Source organism: Chanodichthys erythropterus, chromosome 20 (assembly GCF_024489055.1).
Source record: "Chanodichthys erythropterus isolate Z2021 chromosome 20, ASM2448905v1, whole genome shotgun sequence".
Lineage (NCBI taxonomy): Eukaryota > Metazoa > Chordata > Actinopteri > Cypriniformes > Xenocyprididae > Chanodichthys > Chanodichthys erythropterus.
In genome coordinates this window covers 21654353-21675425 of record NC_090240.1, presented here as the reverse complement: position 1 = coordinate 21675425, position 21073 = coordinate 21654353, and the positions used below count along the sequence as shown (strand labels likewise).

The 21073-nt window shown below is 37.9% G+C and overlaps 2 protein-coding genes across 9 annotated transcripts in view; both read left to right on the top strand.

The window, feature by feature from the left end:
* Positions 1-780: 780 nt before the first annotated feature.
* dhh (desert hedgehog signaling molecule) lies at positions 781-7659 on the top strand. Its single transcript, XM_067371871.1, has 3 exons — positions 781-1725; positions 5637-5898; positions 6205-7659. The coding sequence occupies exons 1-3, from the start codon at positions 1414-1416 to the stop codon at positions 6996-6998; spliced, it is 1368 nt and encodes a 455-aa protein (XP_067227972.1). The 5' UTR covers positions 781-1413; the 3' UTR covers positions 6999-7659.
* A 1934-nt stretch (positions 7660-9593) lies between these two features.
* kmt2d (lysine (K)-specific methyltransferase 2D) overlaps positions 9594-21073 on the top strand; it is a 38330-nt gene continuing 26850 nt past the window's right edge. For 2 of the 8 annotated variants that reach the window (XM_067372055.1, XM_067372048.1), the window contains exons 1-12: positions 9595-10038; positions 14247-14329; positions 14678-14783; positions 15043-15245; positions 17389-17498; positions 17608-17770; positions 17851-18022; positions 18131-18245; positions 18914-19095; positions 19312-19469; positions 19984-20133; positions 20251-21071. In XM_067372055.1, the coding sequence (XP_067228156.1) occupies positions 14281-14329; positions 14678-14783; positions 15043-15245; positions 17389-17498; positions 17608-17770; positions 17851-18022; positions 18131-18245; positions 18914-19095; positions 19312-19469; positions 19984-20133; positions 20251-21071 (2229 nt within the window). In that variant the 5' untranslated portion in view covers positions 9595-10038; positions 14247-14280. Of the gene's footprint in view, positions 10039-13527; positions 13899-14246; positions 14330-14677; positions 14784-15042; positions 15246-17388; positions 17499-17607; positions 17771-17850; positions 18023-18130; positions 18246-18913; positions 19096-19311; positions 19470-19983; positions 20134-20250; positions 21072-21073 lie in introns of those variants that run through there. The other 6 variants (XM_067372052.1, XM_067372050.1, XM_067372054.1 and 3 more) reach the window with 6 other exon arrangements.

Sequence of the window (21073 nt, the reverse complement as noted above, 5' to 3'; positions counted from 1 at the left end):
CTTCAGGAGAAAAACAAAGAGAGAGAAATTAATGAGTCATAGAAATGTTGCCAACTATGTTATCTCTCAGCTGGAAGCTGTCAGAGAAGCCTTCATATCAATGACCCTCACCTGCAAGTAAATACAAGCTAATGGACTGAGAGTAAATGGGTAGTTTTAAGCACTTTGCTACCATAGGGAAGGCTGGGGCTAGTTGTCACACAGTTGTCACAAGGCTTTATGTTTCAAAAGTCCAAATGTGTTTTTTCTTACAATGATGTTGAAAAAACCCTCTTAGAATAATTAGATTTTTTTTATTCATTAGAAGAATTTATAGGGTATACTATAAGAGGTTAAACTGTGTTCTCAGGACAGTATTTTTCATAAATGTGAAGTCTGGGAAAGTTGTCACGTGTATGTTATATACAACAGTGTGATAGCAAACGCCATTGGGGCATGTTGTCACAAAAGATCAAGCTGTAGCCAAGACTGTAAGAAATTAGAAATTGATTTTTAATAATAACCAACCCTGAGAAATAACCCATTGATTCATATATATATATATATATATATATATATATATATATATATATATATATATATATATATATATATATATATATATATTAGTCCCAGTCTTTCCTGCTTCTCAGTTAAGAGGCGAGTATCCTGTTAAATAGCTACACAGCACAGGAAAGTAAAACTTTGCACTGTAATGACTTCACAACTGCATGACTCGAAACGCGCGCGAGGAGGCGTGTGCGCTACTGTCCCGGAGCGCGCGCAGGAAGGGAGGGCGATCTTTGTCCGGTCACAAATACTCAATGGTCCGAGCGTAACGCTTAAAAGCGGGAGCAAACACATGTTGTTTCAGAGTCAGAGCTTTCACACAGTAAAGGAATGAAATTATGTTTGAGCGCGACTCTGAGGCAGGACAAACAGAGACACGCGCTGTGAACATTATTGCAGAAAACGCTGTTTCGCGCGGAGCTGTCCAAGGTGGGGTAGGATGATGGGATGAAGCACCTGTTGCTATGCCAATATCTACAAACGAGAACGAGGATGCGATCAATCCATCTCTGCTTGGAATACTGAAATTTGGCTATATAAATGGATTGACCCGTGTAAGCTCCTCGAGAGCTAGAAATCTTATGCTAATTATATGGAAAGTGTTTCAGTTTTAAACACTCACCATGTCTGGATGTCGAACGCAGTGATGTTAAGGTCTAAATAATCAGTTTAATCTGGAAGCCATTACACTTTGGTCAATCATTCACTGGCCTAATCCACACGAGTGCCCATTTTAATTCAACACCGTGATATGGACATGGAAAAAGTCAGTTGTGTTAACGAAATGCCACGAGGTGCTGGGAGAGACGCTCGCGCTGCAGGGTTCGCGGCTCGCTGATCTCCTGGCACACTTCACGCGCGTCAATGACGTTGGCTCCTTGGTTAAGGCTGGCATGGCTCGGCCTGCTGACTGCGGGTCTTTATTCATGGCTGGCGGTTGACGGATGCGGGCCGGGTCCCGGTCTCGGCAGTCGCCCTAGGCAACGCAAGTTGACTCCAATGTCTTACAAGCAGTACGTGCCCGGTGTCTCTGAGAACAACCTGGGAGCGAGCGGAAGAGCGGAGGGCAGGATAACGAACGGCTCGGAACGCTTCAAAAAGCTCGTGTGCAACTACAACCCTGACATTGTCTTCAAAGACGAGGAACATACCAGAGCCGACCGGTTGATGACCAAGGTAAAGGAAACCCGTGTCTAACGGTTAATAGAATCAACTGCGTCCCATTAGTTTTTTTTTTTTTTGGCAGATTGGTCACTTCACAGTGCTCTCTTTTTAACAGGTGTAAACCGTGACTAAACATTTTTAGTCTTTCTTCATTTGTTTTATATCTTTGTCTATATATTGAAATAGTATATATATTAGAATGCCTTTAGAAAGAAATAAAGAAATTATGTTTTACCTTTTGTATTTTTAAAACATTTTCACTCGCCCTTTATTAAAATGAGGTGACGAATATTGTTTCAGAGAAGTAAGTTTCTGATCTTTTTTTTATCACTTTATCTTACATTCCAGGTAGTCAGTATGGGATCAGTTTTAAATAGTCAATACTTACTGTGGTTTTGTACAGTAAACAGTTTACTAGGCTTTTGAAAAATATATATTTGTAAATATGGACCCACTTTATATTAAGTGGCCTTAACTACTATGTACTTACATTTAATTAATCATTTGATACAATGCTCTTATTGTGTACATACATGTTTTTACATTGTACTTATATTTTTAAAAAACCTGCATGTAATTACATCTGTAATTAATTTCTGTAATTATATTTATAATTACACTGTTGACCCATCCCTTACACCTTACCCCTACCCTTAAACCTACCCATACCACCAAAGCTTTCCCTAACCTTACCCATATCCCACCTGAATAGCAGCAAAAGTGTTTTGCAATTCAATATGAACCCAATAAGTACATTGTACTTAGTTTTTGATGTAAGTACATAGTAGTTAAGGCCACTTAATATAAAGTGGGACCGTAAATATAAATAAAAGTGTAGTTGGATACCAGCACGTCATCCACAAATTGTCTTTTAGTGTCATAATCTTGAGGACAAAGTTAGGCTAATGCCTAAATGAACTAAAACTGTCAACTTTGTTACTGTCATTAATGAAAGGCATAGCTGTATCCTAACATGTATCAAAATTTAAAAAGTACAATTAGAAAGCACAATGCAATTTATTAACACCTATAGACATTTTTAGTCTCATATTTAAAATCTAATTTAAAATCAAAATGGAGAATTAAGGCACTGATTTCATGGAATGACCCAGATGCATCATGGTGGCCCTTTCAACTCTCTCAGCCAACCGTGACATACTTCATGCACAGTTAAACTGTACTTGAAAATAAAGAGATTTTGTGATTCCTGTAATTCGGATGTTTCATTTTCATAGTTTTCTGGTTGCAAAATAATGCAAATAACTATTATGATAATACGCAGTGACAGAACAGGCCCTGAAAATTGATCACCTTAAATGAAATAAATCTTAACTGTAATTATTTAAATGTTTAGATGCGTGCAGCTGAAACTCTGTTACAAAACTAGTCCAAGAGAGATCTTGACTGTCATGTTCTCATGATATTGATAGAATGTTTACATTTTGCCATGTTCCCTAGGCAAAAACATGGAAATAGGACTGTCTGGACCGCCACTGCACCTTTTAATCTTTAACCAAGTTCGTCATTAGAGCTATAAAATGATCACTACACCTCTACTTCCTTAGCCTGGGAGTGTGTGTGTGTGTGTTCTCTTGTATAAACATGAAGGTAGGTAAGGCAGATAACATTGTGAAGAACACAGAGTACACTAAATATTATTTTTAAACCTATGCAAACCAAAATATGAGACATTTAAAACCTGCTGGCAATGTCAGGATGGTAAAATTTCAGTTCAATAAGTTAATAGAAATTGGCATTGTATTGTTTGGCATGTCATAATCTGTTATGGTATCATAGGTCGTTTTGAGATATTACTGATAAGTTATCACTGATAATAAGTTTGACTAGATTGGCATCTAGTGAGTACCCTTATGAAAGTGCTTTGAGTTGGTGTATGTGTACGTATGCATGTGCCCTCTCGTTGCCCAACTCTGAAAGCTATCCTTTGTGCATCTTTTCAAGCCTCTGCGGGGTCGCCTTTGCAGAATTCTCGCCTGTTGAAGTAATGGCACCATTGGAAAAGCCTCTATTGTAGTTTTCACAATGAATCTCCTCTGTCCAACAGCATTGCGAGAAAAATCTCCCTGGTTTATTTTCTTCCCCTCTTGATTTCTCACTCTTGCTGTCACATTCCCAAGAACATGTCTAAACATTCCATCCATCTGCCCTCTCGCTCAGACTGGTTCTTGCTTTCTTCTCGCTTGTCTTGGCTTTTCGACCCTGTCTTGCTCTCTCACCTTTTCCCATACCCTCTCAATCATGACCCTTTAGTCACAATATATAATTTTCACAGACAAAATAATACCTTTTCACAGATTCCCTATTACATGAGGTGTAGAGACACAACATTTAAAAAAAATCTTTGGAGGAAGTCTAAATGCTTTATTACAAAGTCTCAAGGTTAACAGTGGGGTCGTTCAAAAGACTGTGCGAAAATGTTCCCATCGTGTGAAGAAAAAAAAAAGGAATTGACCTTGACTTCACTCAGTGACCATGCTGAAGTGTCCGAAGAATGCTGGAAATGAGTTAAAGTAGCTTTGTTCTTGTTAGATGTTAGGGGGGTGGAAATGGCCTTTTGCAGAGCTGAGTATGCTGGACAAAAAAAATTGCTGATGTCTACCAGCATCAAAGAACTGTGAAAATAGTTAAATGTCATGGTGTTTGCTACATGCTTTCAAAATCAGCACACTTTTGGTTTGAATCATTAGTAAGAACGGAGACAGTCTGGAATGGTTGAAGTGAAAATTCACCCAAAAATGAATATTATTCCAGACCTGTATGACTTTATTTTCCACAGGCTCATTGGAAAAACATACCCGTGTCAACATTTTAGCAAAACGCAAAATACGTACCAATACGTACATATCACTGCAGTTTCTAGCAGAAATGAACACTAGAGTTAGTAAAATAGCGAGCACTTTTAATCGTTTTCACACACAATTATGATTACAGGAGCAGATTATGGATTAATAAAGACTTGTTTTCACCTTGCACAATAATGTTATGACCTCAAAATACTTTTTACCATAGTCCATGATTTGTAAACGAACATATTTTGGAGTTTGCATCACTTACCCAGCTCCAAATGTTCATTTTTATTGACACAATAAGGTAGCTCAGCTGGTACAAAATTGTACTTGTGATGCGAAGAGCTGGGGTACGAATCCCGTGAAAAACAAGTCAGGGTAAAAGAGCTCAAAGACAAGAATTCAAAAACAAGCTAATGTTGCGTTTTTATGTCACTTTTGCTTTTGTTAACATTATTGGGTAGGTTTAGGGTTATTAAACGTGATGGAGCATTAATCTTTTAGCGCCACTCACCGGACATTTCAATTCAGAACTGCGGTGGTACATACAAACTCCAACGTAATAAAACGTGGCCATATTCACATTCATCTGTTCCGGTGTTGTGCCGAATTTTAACTCCCTGCCAAATTATTAACCCCCTCATTGAAGTCGCTACCTGATGGCCTAATCCTAACCCCACCCCTAATCCTAAACCAACCAATACTAAGGAGGTAATAATTTGGTGGGGGTCAGAATTCGGCACAACACTAAACATGCTTTTAGCGCCACTCACTGGAAACTTCACTTTGAAACTGTTGCGAAACATGCACGATTTTGCGTTTTCCAAAAATATTGACACAGGTACGTCTTTCTGCCTGGTCTGTTATTTTCTGTGGAACACAAAAGAATATATTTTGATAAATGTTAGCATTTTTGTCCTTTCAGTGAAAGTCAGTGGGGTCCGATGTTTAATGGACAAAGACAGATGAAACATTCTTCAAAATATCTTCTTTTATGTTCCACAGAAGAATGAGTGTCATACAGGTTTAGAATGACATAAATGGTGAAAAACCCACTTTAGCCATTCTATTTGTTTCACCTGAATGATGGTTTCATTTACTTTTTCCACTTCACAGCGCTGTAAGGACTGCCTCAATAAACTGGCAATAGCAGTAATGAATCAGTGGCCTGGGGTCCGACTGCGAGTGACAGAGGCCTGGGATGAGGACGGCCATCACCCTCCCGGTTCTTTACATTATGAGGGCCGTGCTGTTGACATCACCACCTCAGACCGGAACACAAAAAAATATGGACTACTTGCACAGTTGGCAGTTGAGGCTGGATTTGACTGGGTGCACTATGAATCCAAGTACCACGTGCACTGCTCTGTCAAAGCCGGTAACTCGTAAATCTTTCCTTTACAATGTTATTCCTCATTCAGATTCATGTAACTCTTAAAGGGAAATTCACCCTAAACTTGAAATGCTGTCCTTATGTACTCACCCTTGAAACTGTATGAGGAAAAAAAGAAGATATTTTAAAAAAAATGTCCATAGAATGAAAGTTATTGGGGTCCTGTGTTGTTTTGGACCCCATTGACTTACAGTGTATGGACAAATGAGGGTCAGTAAATGATAATAGCATTTTCATTTTTGGGTGAACTATCCCTTTAACTTTGTCTATATTACCTCTATATCTTTCTAGATCACTCTGTAGCTGTGGAGAAAGGTGGCTGCTTTTCAGGATCGGGACTTGTGACAGTGGCCAATGGTGTGCAGAAGCCTATTTCGAGTTTGCGGCCTGGCGAGAAGGTGCTTTCCTTGTCTGGGTCAGGTGAAATTGTTCTCAGTCATGTACTTCTCTTTCTACATCTGGATAGAGAGAGCAGAGCCACTTTCTTTATTCTTGGCACCGAAAATGGGAAACAAATGGCACTAACACCCAATCACCTCATCTTTGCGGCTCCCAATCTCGAACTGCTCCACCATGAGTATGAAGCTATTTTTGCCAAAGAAGTTAGGATTGGGGACTACATACTTACTACTGAGGACAATAGAGGAATTCAGCCATCTAAAGTGGTCTCAATTTCACTGGAGGAGAGGATGGGGGTTTATGCTCCTTTGACAGAACATGGGAATTTATTTGTGGATGGCGTGCTGGTGTCCAACTACGCTTCTGTTGAGGATCACAGACTCGCACACTGGGCGTTTTGGCCTGTCCGTGTCCTGTTTGGATTTTTCCAAACAGAAATGGAAGAAAACTCACAAAGAGTGATGGTTAAAAGTAGTGCCATGGTCCCTAATATCTGTTCCACAAATCAGACGTTCCTTACAAATGTAATGCACAATAGTTCTTCCAGCACATGCAGCAAATTCCAAGACGCCACTGTGGAAATGGAAAATGAACACAGTTTTTTGCGACAAAAGGAGATTTACTGGTATGCAAGGCTTTTGCACACATTAGGGCGGATATTTCTTGACCCTCAGAAGTTTTACTGATAGTCAAGACACCGAGTATGCAAATTTAATATTGATTTTTGAGAAACAATTGACCAAAAAGGAAAAGCATCATATAGGCGCCATAACTGGTATAATTACTCACCACATAACATCCAGTTACAATTACTTTATTAATTGAGAATTTGTAAATGCATTGCCGTTATACGTATACCGTATTTGAAATATTCAGTGTAACTTAAAAATCATATTTTTCAAATAATACTTGTCATATTGAATAATCACCATATGGACAATTATGGGATTTGAAATGTAAACTTGTATTTTTATGTTTGTTTTACAAGAAAATATTTCAAAGAGTAATAAATATTTATTTTTATACATTTGAATTCATAATATATATTTCATTTAGTTCAGATTATGGCTTGAGGCCCTTTGTTATACCAAACAAACACTGATACAGTTGTTGTAATCTTATTTTTACGTATTTTGTTGCAAAATAAACCTTAGACATTATCCACACAAAACACACTAGAGAGTTTTATTCTCACTAGAATTGTAATGAGTACACAATATCATCTCAGTTCCTAATTTGTTGAAACACATCAGTTTGAAAAATTATTTAGAAGTTCTAAACAGAAATGAACAGCCAACCAAATATTGTCTTAACATTGTTTAACCATGTCTGACTAAAGGGATAGTTCACCCAAAAATGAAAATTCTGTCATCATTTACACCCCCTCAAGTAGTTCCAAACCTTTATGAATTTCTTTGTTCTGCTGAACACAAAGAAAGATTTTTGGAAGAATGTCAGTAACCAGACAGATCTCTCCCCCCATTGACTACCATAGTAGGGAAAATAAATACTATGGTAGTCAATGGGGGAAGAGATCTGTCTGGTTACTGACAGAATTTTTTTTTTTTTTTTTTTTTGTGAACTATCCCTTAACTGTGATCAATTTCCAGTCTCCGAAATCAACAGCCTTGAGCTAAACCGGAATTAACAGGTTGGCTTTTACTAAGGGCATCACACCCCCTTGTGGACACCAAAGAATACACCACTGTCTCTTCTGATATGATTTACAAATTATGTTCTGAAAAAACAACTTCCTGAAATTAATAAAATTAATAAAGTAATAAATTATTGTTTGTGATATTTTTTTTAAGTTGTTCTCTATTATTTTTCGTGTTTAAAAAAAATGTGTATCAGCATCAATGCCAAATATGATCGGGCAAAGCTTCTTTTGTTTAATTTTAATAAATGCTATACAAATAATAACAAAAATCACATTGGGTGTGCAATGTGCATATAGTCAATTATTTAAAAAAACAAAAACAAACAAAATTTACAATTGAAGTGCACTTGTAATGCTAAAATTATGCTTTTGAGACTGTGTTGGTTGTTGGAAGTGCATGCTTTTTCCTATTTTCAGCAGCTGTGAAGGTATAGAAGAGGATTATGTTGGTCATGGAGGGGGCAGATGGACACACCCCCACTGGAGAGGAGATGTTCTAAACTCCATCTGGATCAGGCCAATGGCATAGACTGTAATGTAGGCCCACCCAACCATTACCTTTGGTTAACCAATCAGATTTAGTCAGGCTTCCTCCAAACCTTTCCTGTTCAAATTAATCCCAGTGAAAGCTGGGAAGAATTTATTAATCTTGTCAATGGGGTAGTATGATCAGAAAGTACAGACAAAAAAATAAATAAATAAACATTACCGTGCCAAGTTATGTTCTGTAGAGATCAATATCATTTTTTGTTTTAAAAGATACTGTGCACCTAATAGGCCTGAATATCAGAATTTCAGACTTAAACATGTCCTAATACAGCGTGATTGAGTCATATATTAGAGAGAACATGACTGCATTGTTGTAGGCCTAGATGTTGATAGTGCTTCATTTCATAAATGGACATTGCATGCTGTATTTACTGCCACATTGATGTCTTGTCAGCTCACAGGACAACACTTCACTAAATAAATAACAGGTTAGTTTATTCAACAATGCTCTATAGACTGAAATAAGATGATAATATTTAAGAAATAGCCATGCATTATACAGGCATACATAATACTGGCCTTTTATTTCAAAATGGGCAGCTTATGCATTTGCACTCTGGAATCAATAAAGTTTGTCTCTTTTTAAATCTATACTTATCTAGTCTAAGAATAGACATAGTTAACCTTTGATCTGGCAATATTTTGTGGTGTCATTTACTCATGTTAAATGTTTTGTTTAGAAATGATTTTCATTGGGCTGATGATTTTGAAAGCAAAGATGAAGTGACATCTATTATGACAGAGCGCTGCCTGTGAGCATTGTGGCCAGATAATAAATGGGCCACTTAAAATGGCTACCTTTTTAAGGCAATGAATAAACTGAATAAATTATTTGATTATTTAATTGTTTACTTGTAGGCTATAGATAGACAGACAGACGGATGGATGGAAGGACAGATAGACACAGACATAATAATAATAAAAACAAAAGTTTTTTTTTTTTTTTAACTATAACAGTATTGTTAGTTATAGTCAATTACAATATTGGATCTCTTCAGCACTACAAGGGACAGGTCAAACGAGAGGAACACTACCTTAACCATGACCCAGGGTAGTGTACCCCTAATTTGTTTGCCCTCTCAAAAGTAGGGGTCGCCGTTGAACTCAGCATCGGTGTCAAAAACATGTTTTAATCTGCAGCCTGCACTCGCACAGACAGAAAGCTGTTGCCGTATCCTTCAAACTGTTACATGAAGCAAGTTTATCAAACAAGCTTGCTAGATTTCTCCAGATTGAAGATCTGGGTGTGGGTTAGCCAAAGCTACTCAGTCTGGATGAAAGCAGCAAACATGAGAGTCCAGCATGAACTCATTTGATTCATTGGTATTGGCCAGCCAAAATCTTAATATCAGGTAGTTTTGCAAACGTTTGCTCGTCCGACAGCACTTCCCCCATCAACAACAAACTAGTAAACCCTGCCTAGCCAAAGCTAGCTTAATGAAATGAAACGGACCCCAGCGATTATTATCCGGAGGATTGTTCCGATCATGTACGAGGACGCTAGCAACGCATTGTAGGTGAGTGTTTAAAGTAGTATTTCATTTTTTAAAATATATATATACTTGCTGATTAATCACCCTAGCAATATTCGGGCCCCCCTTCTACGTCCATTTAGCGAAGTGAGTGCGAATCTGTCGGCCAAAATGAATGTGCTGCTAGCTTCATACGTACCATTGCGTTTCCTAAACTCAAGGTTAAAAACACCAGCGTTAGAAGTGTGATGTTATTGTGCAGGCCGTTTAGGATCTTTTACGATAGCTTGTGCTTTTAGTTTAGCGTGGTGCATGAGTGTTTATGTCCTTGGTAAATGGGTAAGCCATATTTTTAGCCAGCACCAGTCCATGAACGATCCGTCATTAAGACCTTATGAACACCGAAACCACTAAAGCTTAAGAGTTAATGTGTTGTTTACTGCCAAGAATACATTATCGTGTAATTCCGAACGCTTTATTTGCTAACTAAGTCATTAAACCTGCTCTATATGTTGTTGTTGTTGTTGTTGTTGGAAAGAGCAACAGCATTTGAGTATGAAAGTATTTGGCTAGCGAGCTGAGTTAGCAGATGTGAAACTGGGTGATTTGTTTTATTTATTTATTTCTATTTATTGCTTTCTTTTTGCAAAAGTGGGGACGATAATAAAACATAATCAAAAATATATTTCGTTTAATAGCAGTAGTTGCAGTTTTATATACCACACATAGGGACGCTACTTATTGCAGCCTGTTAGCATGCGCTGCTTTACAGGCAATACGTGTGGTTACTTTTTAATTTTTGCCTCGGTATAAAACAACTAAAAATGCTATAACAGAGGCACAGAGTTTAAAATGGATTTTGTTAGAGAACTGTGTTGTCTGTAGCATGTGTGAATGTGGTTGTTAGTTAGTGTGTTTTGGACTTAAACTGTTGGGGGAAACATGTCAACAAATTAGTGTGTGAGGATTTAGCCTGACAGTTTATTCCAAGTTAAAGGGTCAGGGATTGTCAAAGTGGCGTGGTAAATATTTTAGGCATCGGGTGTTTTCAATTAATTCTATTCAGCCAAACGATAATAAAAAATAATAAAACACTAGGGCGATTGGCACTAATAAACGTCCGATATATTGTAATTAGCTACGCAGTTGAAAGTTAAAATGGGGAAGCAGTGCGTACAGGATTAGTTATCTGTACACAGTTCCTTATGCGAACACCTTAACTAAACACATTGATCAGATTGAGGAAAGAAATTAGGTTTAAAAAGGTTTAAAGATGTATTATTATTATTTTATAGAAAAACGTGGTCGTAAGAGCAAGCATGGATTGAGTTTCCTGAATAACCCGCTAGCATATCTGGATAAACCAGAATATCAACACAACGCGAAATTTACGCTTTTCCCCCATAAACAATCTTTTTTTTTTCCTTTTTACCTCTCTATAAATTAATTTAAGGATTAATGTGATATGTAATTCCAATTACTTTCCTTTATTATATGCAAATATTCACATTCATAATAGGTCATGCTTATCCTAAAACGTGTCTTGTCCGAAAAATTGTTTAGGCTTTAGATTAGGATGTCCACCGGTCAATCACCTTTAAAACTATATATAGTAATTTTGTTATCTTCATCTGTATACATATACATGCAGTCTGTCCACCTACAATGAAATCCCTTTAATGCCCTTCATTAAAAGCCACTGTCTCTACAATAAAAAATAAAATGAAACATGAAATAAAAAAAATACTTCAATTCTTTTTTTTTCCTAAATAAAATTTAGATACAATCTGCTGATTTTTTTTTTTTTTTTTTCCATATCTGTTTTTTAACATGGAGGAAACAGGCATATAAATCAGGAGATGTGCATGTGGGACTCCTGACAAGGACAGGACATTGTATTTCAGAGATACGTTTTTTTTTCCTCCTTTTTTTTCTTTTATACATGAAGTCTTGAGCACATTATGCAACTTTGAAACTGAATTGCATTTCCTTTTGAACTAGCAACATGAAGTGACATAGGCTACTGTTGAATTCATTTACTAGATAGATAGATAGATAGATAGATAGATAGATAGATAGATAGATACATAGATACATAGATACATAGATAGATACATAGATAGATAGATAGATACATAAACGGATAGATACATAGACAGACAGAGATAGACAGATACATAGACAGATAGATGGATAGATAGATAGACAGACAGACAGACAGAGAGATACATAGATAGATAGATACATAGATACATAGATAGATAGATACATAAACGGATAGATACATAGACAGACAGAGATAGACAGATACATAGACAGATAGATACATAGATAGATACACAGACGGATAGATAGACAGATAGATAGATACATAGATAGATAGACAGACAGACAGACAGACAGATAGATAGATAGATAGATAGATAGATAGATACATAGATAGATACATAGATAGATAGATAGATACATAAACGGATAGATACATAGACAGACAGAGATAGACAGATACATAGACAGATAGATGGATAGATAGATACAGACAGACAGACAGACAGAGAGATACATAGATAGATAGATACATAGATACATAGATAGATAGATACATAAACGGATAGATACATAGACAGACAGAGATAGACAGATTCATAGACAGATAGATACATAGATAGATACACAGACGGATAGATAGACAGATAGATAGATACATAGATAGATAGACAGACAGACAGACAGACAGATAGATAGATAGATAGATAGATAGATAGATACATAGATAGATAGATACATAGATAGATAGATACATAGATATATAGATACATAGATAGATAGATACATAGATACATACACAGACGGATAGATACATAGAGAGACAGATAGACAGAGATAGATACATAGATAGATTGATACATAGATAGATAGACACAGATAGATAGATAGATATATACATAGATACATACATAGATACACAGATAGATAGATAGATAGATAGATAGATAGATACATAGATACATAGATACATAGATAGATGGATACATAGATAGATGGATACATAGATAGATGGATAGATAGATGGATGGATAGATAGATGGATGGATAGATAGATAGATGGATAGATAGATAGATGGATAGATAGATAGATAGATAGATAGATAGATGGATAGGTAGATAGATAGATAGATAGATAGATAGATAGATAGATAGATAGATAGATAGATAGATAGATAGATAGATAGATAGATAGGTAGATAAACAGACAGACAGACACAGATAGATAGATACATAGAACAGAAAATACAAGAACATGAGTGTAAGAAGAGAAAGTTACTCCGTGATGGGGGGGAGGGAGGGATAACATAAATGTTATTTCAAATACCCTGTAAATTGAGTTACACAGAAGTTATCATATGCCTTATGGGGTCATTTTGTCAGTATGACCATATTTAAGTTTATAAACGTGCACTCTGTAACAGGCGGACCAAAATAACGTTGCCCATGTTTTAGCCCGACCTCGTTATGTGTGTCACAGGAAGCGCGCTACACGGAAGTTGTATTTTCTTTGTGTTTCTCCCTTTAGCGTCGTTTTACATAAAGAAAGTAACACGTTATCTTAGTTATGCACGAATTTATAGAGTTTTATTGACCGCGGGTCATCGCTAAGCAACGGAGCTGTGTATACGTGTCTGTATATACCTGGTTTGATAATGGGCGAACGGATTATTTTGCAGAGAGTTTGTTAACCCCGGCCAGAATGCTAGCGTGTTAGCCGCTTCAAGGCACTACTGTAAGCTGAGCAGAACGACGCAGCTGCAGGATCAGACAAATTTAACGATCACACTAACCGTTGTTTATCTACCAGCGTTAACCAAAACGAAGAAAATGCACCGAACACGCGAATCCACCTCATGGTTTGTATTTAAGCAGCTGTTTTGTGTTTTTCTATATACACTAATGTTTGCGTAGTTAGGTGTGGAGTAATTTGAACTTTGCTGGATTATATGCACATTAAGTACGCGTTTGCGGAATGACTAGACATTCCCAAATGCAATTGATCGGCTGGTGTGCATTATCTGGAGAGAGGTTACCAGCTGTTACCCAGTCTAACTTTTACGTTTTTGCCTTTGAGAAGCTTAAATAAAAATGACACAGTGGTTTTGTGGTTGTGGATCATTGCAAAACTTGGATTTGTACATGCATGCTGCTCTACATTGGTGGCACAAGCATTTTGTTTTTAAATGATCTGTCCTCTGTTTCAGATCTCTGCAATAGAGATCTTCTTCAGGAGTAGGAATGGACGAGCAGAAATCAAACTGCGAAGAAAATGATTCAGAAACTGCAGGTTAGTAATCATCAGCAAAACATGCATCAGAAAAAAATATTTCTTTAGCCATAAGTGTCTTTTTACTGCACATAAAACCTTTTATAAGTGTTTGTTTACTACCTAAACCATTTTTTTATTCATGCTGAGTTATGTGAATGCATCAGTGTTGATAGCTTTCAAACAAAGCATATAAAAATGAATCTTAAATCTGGCAACAAAATGATATAGTTAAATGGGAATCTTCTCTAGCATGTGACCTTTGCTTGAATTCCCAGTGAGGGAACAGTGCTACCTAACTGGGATTTTTTTAAAAGGGCACATTTATATTTGCTCCTTCTTAACTTACGGCTACCATGTTTCTCTCAGCTGATGATGGGACCGTTGCAAAGGAGAGCGTCCAAGTTGAGGGGGAACTGAGTGCCCCTGTTGTGGACGTCTCAGGCACTAGTGTGGACACTTCCAGCTCATCATTGTAAGGCCTTTTATAACTATTGCTGTTTGCACTGCTTTGCATAAAATGTAGGTTGGGCTTGAATAGCTCAGTTTATAGGAAAAGGCTATCTTTGTTAAACAGACGTTATGTAGTCACTCGTTTAGAGCCATAGATCTATCAGTCAAGGTCAAATGACACTCAGAATTTGAATATTAATGTATCCCATTTGATTGCACTGAGCTGTTTTGTTGAATTGAAGTTGCTGACCATCTTTTTTGTGTTGGTGTTTTTTTTTTAGGGAGACTGTCAGGGCCTGTGCTCTGTGTAACTGTGTGGAGCGTAGTCTGCATGGTCAACGCGAGCTCCGGTGTTTTGGACCATCTTCTGATCGGCCCAGCTTGGAGCCCTCTGTCTCCTCTCTGCCAGCAGCTGGAAACGATGACCTGTCTTCCATTGGATTCTCTGAATCCACTTGTCTGGCATCTTTCTTTGATGACAAAGGTATACTAAGGAGAACAAATGGTTTGAATCATAGTGATGTCACTGTCATGTTCGGATGCTGGAGTGAGAGACTTTGAGACACAGTAGTTTCTTTCCGATTTGTCACATTTCTCCATGTTTGAGTGAAATATCATAGTTTCTAATTACACTAACTATGTTGAACAATACAGAACTCAACAATTTTTATTTTTTATTTTTTTGGGTGGACTGGTTGTTCAGATTATACATCCGTTGCTGATATTTTTTAGCCTGGATGCCAGCCGAACTTAGCCCCGCCCACAACATTTTGAGTTCGGTCTGGACTCGATCCGTAGAGGAGTAATTATGCCCGAACAGAAAATGTTCGGACCAATCACATTCGTCAGGGCGATGATTGACAGATTATCACCAGAAACGTAATCAGCCATAAGAGCGCTGGGGTTGAATTAGTTTACAACAATGATGGCTGTTGTTGAAGAACTGGGATGTGTAGATTCCGCCATCGCGTCCGTTATAGAAGATATCGACAGCGCATTAATTGGCAAGTACTCTGTGTATACTTATTCTTTTTACAACACCGGCAAAGATTGTTTACGCTCATCTTCTACTAGTTCCAGCATGTGTGCAGTTGAGTTCTGTTGACAACTATGCGTCGCTCAACATACATCACTTACTCTGTAGCTCTGATTGGTTGTAGGTCTATCCAATTGTGGTCTTCCCTGCATCAGTTGAAATACGCCCCCATAATCAAAGCCCAATGGAGCAGTATCAGACTCCTATTCGAACTAGAATTGAGTATGACCACGTCAGGCTAGATATTTTTACATTTGCCCAACTTTTTAAAAAATTTTTTTTTATTAGCATTCACATGCCCACTATCATTCATAAGTTTGGGGTCAGTGCAATTTTTCTTGAAAGAAGTCTTTTATGCTCACAAAGGCTACATTTATTTGATCATAAATACAGTAAAACAGTAATATTGTGAAATATTGTTAAAATAACTATATTTCAATACCTATATTTTGGCTTTTTTTCTTGATGTTTTATTCCTATGATAGCAAAGCTGAATTTACACCTTTTTTATTTGGTGCTCAAGAAACATATCTTATTATTATCAATATTGAAGACAGTTAATATTTAACTGTAATATTTTTTTTTTGTGGAAACAGTGATTTCAACACCCCTTAACAGCATTTATTTGAAAAAGAAAACATTATAAATGTCTGCACAATTAATCGAATTTCTAATTGTGATTACAATTACGGATGCAACAATTACATAATCATTCAAAGGTGCAATTACAAAAAAAGTCCACTTACATTATTCTGTGTGCTTAAGATTTTTTTTTTTTCTTTTTACAGGTTATCTTAAGGTTTTAAGATTTTTAACCATTGTTTTATTTTTAGTTTTAGTATAACATTATAATACCATGCATATTTTTACTTTTTTATTTATAGAAGAAACCAATCCAATGTATTGTTGACATTTGAGGCTTAATGCTATAGAAAAGCAATACGTTTTTCAGGAAGAGGGTTTTTTTTTTGGTTATATATTTTCTTATAAAACATATTTTCATAAATATGTAATGTAGTTGCTTCAAACAATGGTATAAAGCTATTCAAAACATCATCTAATGTAAATTATGATAATTGTAATTAATAATCGCAATTACAATTTCAAGGGAATAATCAACAATTATGATTTTTGTCATAATCGTGCAGCCCTACTTTAATGTCACTTTTGATCTATTTGCATCCTTGCTGAATAAAATGATTAATTTCTAAAAGAAAAAAAAAGCACACTGACCCCAAACTTTTGAACGGTAGTGTATTTGTATTTATGTAAAAGGTGGTTGAGAATTGTATTTAATATGAAACTGAATTGTTTGTTGTTTTTGTAAAAAATTCAAATTATGAGTTTCAAATTATTTATAAAAGCAGTTTTACTGTCATACAGTGATTTATTTACAGTTTTTGATGGTATTACAAATTATTGTAATAATCACAAATAAAAAGTTAAAAAAATTATAATTGTATAAATTATTTAAATATGAATTATTATATAATCAAGATCAAAATTGGGATTTAAAAAAATATTTTTCTTGTCCATAAATGTTTTTTGTTGTTGTTGTTGTTACAATTGCAAATCCTTTCTTATGAAACAGGGAGCTGCTGGGTTCACCACTGGTGTGCTGTGTGGTCAGAGGGAGTGGAACAGACTGAGGGTGAGGTGCTGATAAACGTGGATAAGGCAGTCATCTCAGGGATACAGCGGGTAGGCAGAGAGCTTCCTTTATCAAAGCTTTAAAACCTCGTAAATATTGCTTTATGGCTGGCAAATTAACTTTTCTATCTTTTACTTTGCTTTTCTATTTCTGCTTTAGCCATGTGATTATTGTAAACGGATGGGCGCTACCATCCGGTGCCGGGCCGAAGGCTGCTCACGGTTCTACCACTTCCCCTGCTCGGCTGCGAGTGGATCATTCCAGTCCATGAAGCAGCTGGCGCTCCTCTGTCCAGAGCACATAGACAAGGCAGAGGAGATTGGTATGGAATTGCAGCGGAAGAGATGCTTTATTATCAGTAAATAACGTTCACGGTTGTTAAGATGGCACTTTGTTTTGCAGCCGGAGAGGAGGCGTGGTGTGCAGTCTGCGACTCCGTTGGGGACCTGTCGGGTTTGCTATACTGTACGGGCTGTGGGCAGCACTATCATGACGCCTGTCTAGAAATCAGTGCTACGCCACTTCAGCGGTCAGGCTGGCAGTGTCCCGAGTGCAAGGTTTGCCAGACCTGCAGGTATGTTTGAATGCTTCTTGCATCTTTACGTCAAGTTGATGTAATGAAACTATTGGTGTTCACACAAACTTTGTGGTGTTTTTTTTTTTTTTTTTAAATGACGTACAGACAACCAGGAGAGGATTCGAAGATGCTGGTTTGCGATGCTTGTGACAAGGGCTACCACACCTTCTGTCTACTGCCAGCCATGGACTCTGTGCCCCCTGATTCATGGAAGTGCAAAGTAAGCTTATACTCATGACTCACTCTTACATGCCCTTAATCTATCACCATTTAAGGCAGAAATTAGACCTGTGCAGTTTATTTACATAGTTGCTCTGCTCTTTACTCATACCCAAAACTGGTGGGAGAAACCACTTGAATTTTTCAGCCAAGGTTCCCCTAAAAATGAAAATTGGCATAATTTTTAATCTCACCACCATGTCTCTGGAACACAAAAGGTGTTCATCCAGTTCAAATAAAATGTCATCTAAGTACTTTTTAGAGGTTGTTCACACAGAACACCTTTTTGCATTCCGCTGTTTCCATCGTTTTTCTATGCTCTAGATGGACACCTTTGACTGTTGTGGTCACGTCTCGCATCCTTTGTCTTGTTCTAAAATCATGGTGGTCAAGTTCAACGTCTCTAGTGTGTTTTTATGGCATGCAAATCCTTTTTTGTTTCACTGCCCTGCGTCTCGCATTTTTAACCACAAAAACGCATTTTTTGTGAATTGCCTCTAAGGAGGTTCAATATGTGTGCCATTCCATTTATGGTGTCCCTTTGAGTGATTGTGGCGTGTGATGGCGATATCAGTTTGAACAGATGTTTGGCAAATAGGAAAATGTGATTTTTGTGAGTGAAATATCACTCTATTGGTTTGGCTGACCTCATTTGCATGTCTGTTTCAGCGGTGCCGTGTGTGTATTGACTGTGGCATGCGAGGGCTGAAGCTTCCTGGCTCTGAACAGTGGTTTGAGAGCTACACGGTATGCGATGGCTGCCAGCGCAGGCGCACCTCTGTATGCGGCGTGTGCAGTAAAGCCGTGGAGCCATCGGCCTCCCTCCAACATTGCTGTGCCATCTGCCACAGGTTAGTTTGTCTGCCTCCTGCCGTAAAGAACAGGCAGGTGAGCTGCTTTCTTGTCTAGAACAGAGCATTTGGTGCTGTGCAAAGAAGCAGTTTACTAAAATGGAGGTGACCTTTAAAAATTCACTAGTGTTAAGCAGTATTTGCCATGAAGTAACAAATAAACTGACTTTGATTTGTCTCTTTGCATATTTTTAACTTGTTTGATGTTTTCCGCAGATGGGTACACAGTGATTGTGCCTCTCTGTCAGGGCCTCCTGAGGAGAAATGCATCTGTGTGCTCTGCAAAGAAATCCCAGATGAGGTTCCAATCGAGTCTGAGGTGTCATCCACACATGTAGATGAAAAAGCTGATTTGGAGGTGCCAATGGAATTGGGTATGTTCTTTAATACTGATTTTAACTGTTTTAAAGGGCTCCTTAAAACAGGTCTCATGTGATAAGGACTAAATAGGATCCAAAATGTTCTTTTGACTGTATTTTTTATTTTTTTTAACTACATTCAGAGGTTGTCAGAATTGCATGTGACATTGCATTTGTAGTGTAAACACTGATTCCTATTGCCTGTATTCTTGTAAATCATCCATTAGGTGTTATTTTGCTGGTTTTCCAATCAATTTAATACATCCTTACTGCTTAAAAGTATTAATTTCTTTTAAAAAAAAACAGTAGTGTATCTGATGTGTAAAATTGAAAATTCTGGATTTTAAAATGCTCCTTTTAATTCAGTTCTGAATGCTGCTTTGCAGTCAGTGCGTTTTCTGAATAGCAATGTGTATGTGGTATCATGGATTAGTTGGTGATACCCAGCCCTAGTTTCAGTTCTCCTCTGTGAACTGAGTATTATTGACTGATATTAGATGTTAGATATTGAGCTGATGTTTCATTTTAGGGACAGAGCTTGAGGTGGTTGGAATGGCAGAAGTGAAAGAAAGCATTATAGAGGAGGAACAGCGGCCAGAAGGTGCTGAGGGCTCCACAGAGACCGATGTGCACAGTGAGGTCTCTACAGAGCAAAAGGCTCCTTTAGCTATGCCTTCAAGTAAGTTTCGAAACCATAGTTCAGATTTTTACTTTCTTTCATGTTATCCATGCTACAGACTATTATTCTTTTAAGAGATTTTTGGATGCTTGAAGTGCTTATGGTTGTTGTCTTCAGTAGATATGGATGAAAAACAAAAGGAGGAGAGGACCAGTGAAACAGTGGTTACAGAGGCCGTTGAAGAAAAATCAGAGGACACTCAGGACCCTCCTATGAAGGATAGCCCAGACAGTCCTGTCCCTGACACTATAGAGGAAGCCCAACCTGATGTACCCGAGACTCCTGTAGAAAGGCAGGAGTCGCAAGGGCAAGACAGGCCTCCTCAAACAGAGACAGAGTTGGACAGTACAGTGGAGGCCACTGAAACAAAGCCTCCAACAAGCCTGTGTTCTCAATCTTCTCAAATCACACTCCCTGTTTTGGAAGAAGCAGAGCCAGTTGCGATGGACTTGGAGGACGAGAGTTCTGAGACGCGGCAAGAGGCAATAGACAGGACGACTCCACCTGCTTCTCAGATGGAATTGCCCCCTGCATCTGACACTGATGACAGAATGGGCCAGTCTGAGGATGAGGAAGAGGAGGATGAGCAGGGGGTGGAGGAATCCTTAGAGGAGTCGCTCCTCAAAGATGACAGTCAGGGAGAAGACGATCAGTCCAGGAAGGAGATGCAAGAGGATATGAAGCCCGAGCTGGTCCTCGATGAGACATCAAACATTAGCCATGGTGACGAGAGCAGCAGTGGTTTCCTTGGCTCGCCGGCTGAGGCAGACTCTCAGATGCTGTCCATGGAACTCAGCCTGGTGCCAGCTGGCAGGACCCGTTCTGATTCGCTGCTCACCGAAACTGAGGACTCGTTGCCTTTTGATCCACTGAAGCCCGATGGGGAGAAAGTGAAGCGTAGGGGTTCTCCAGGACGCTCACGGGTAAAGCAGGTGGATGT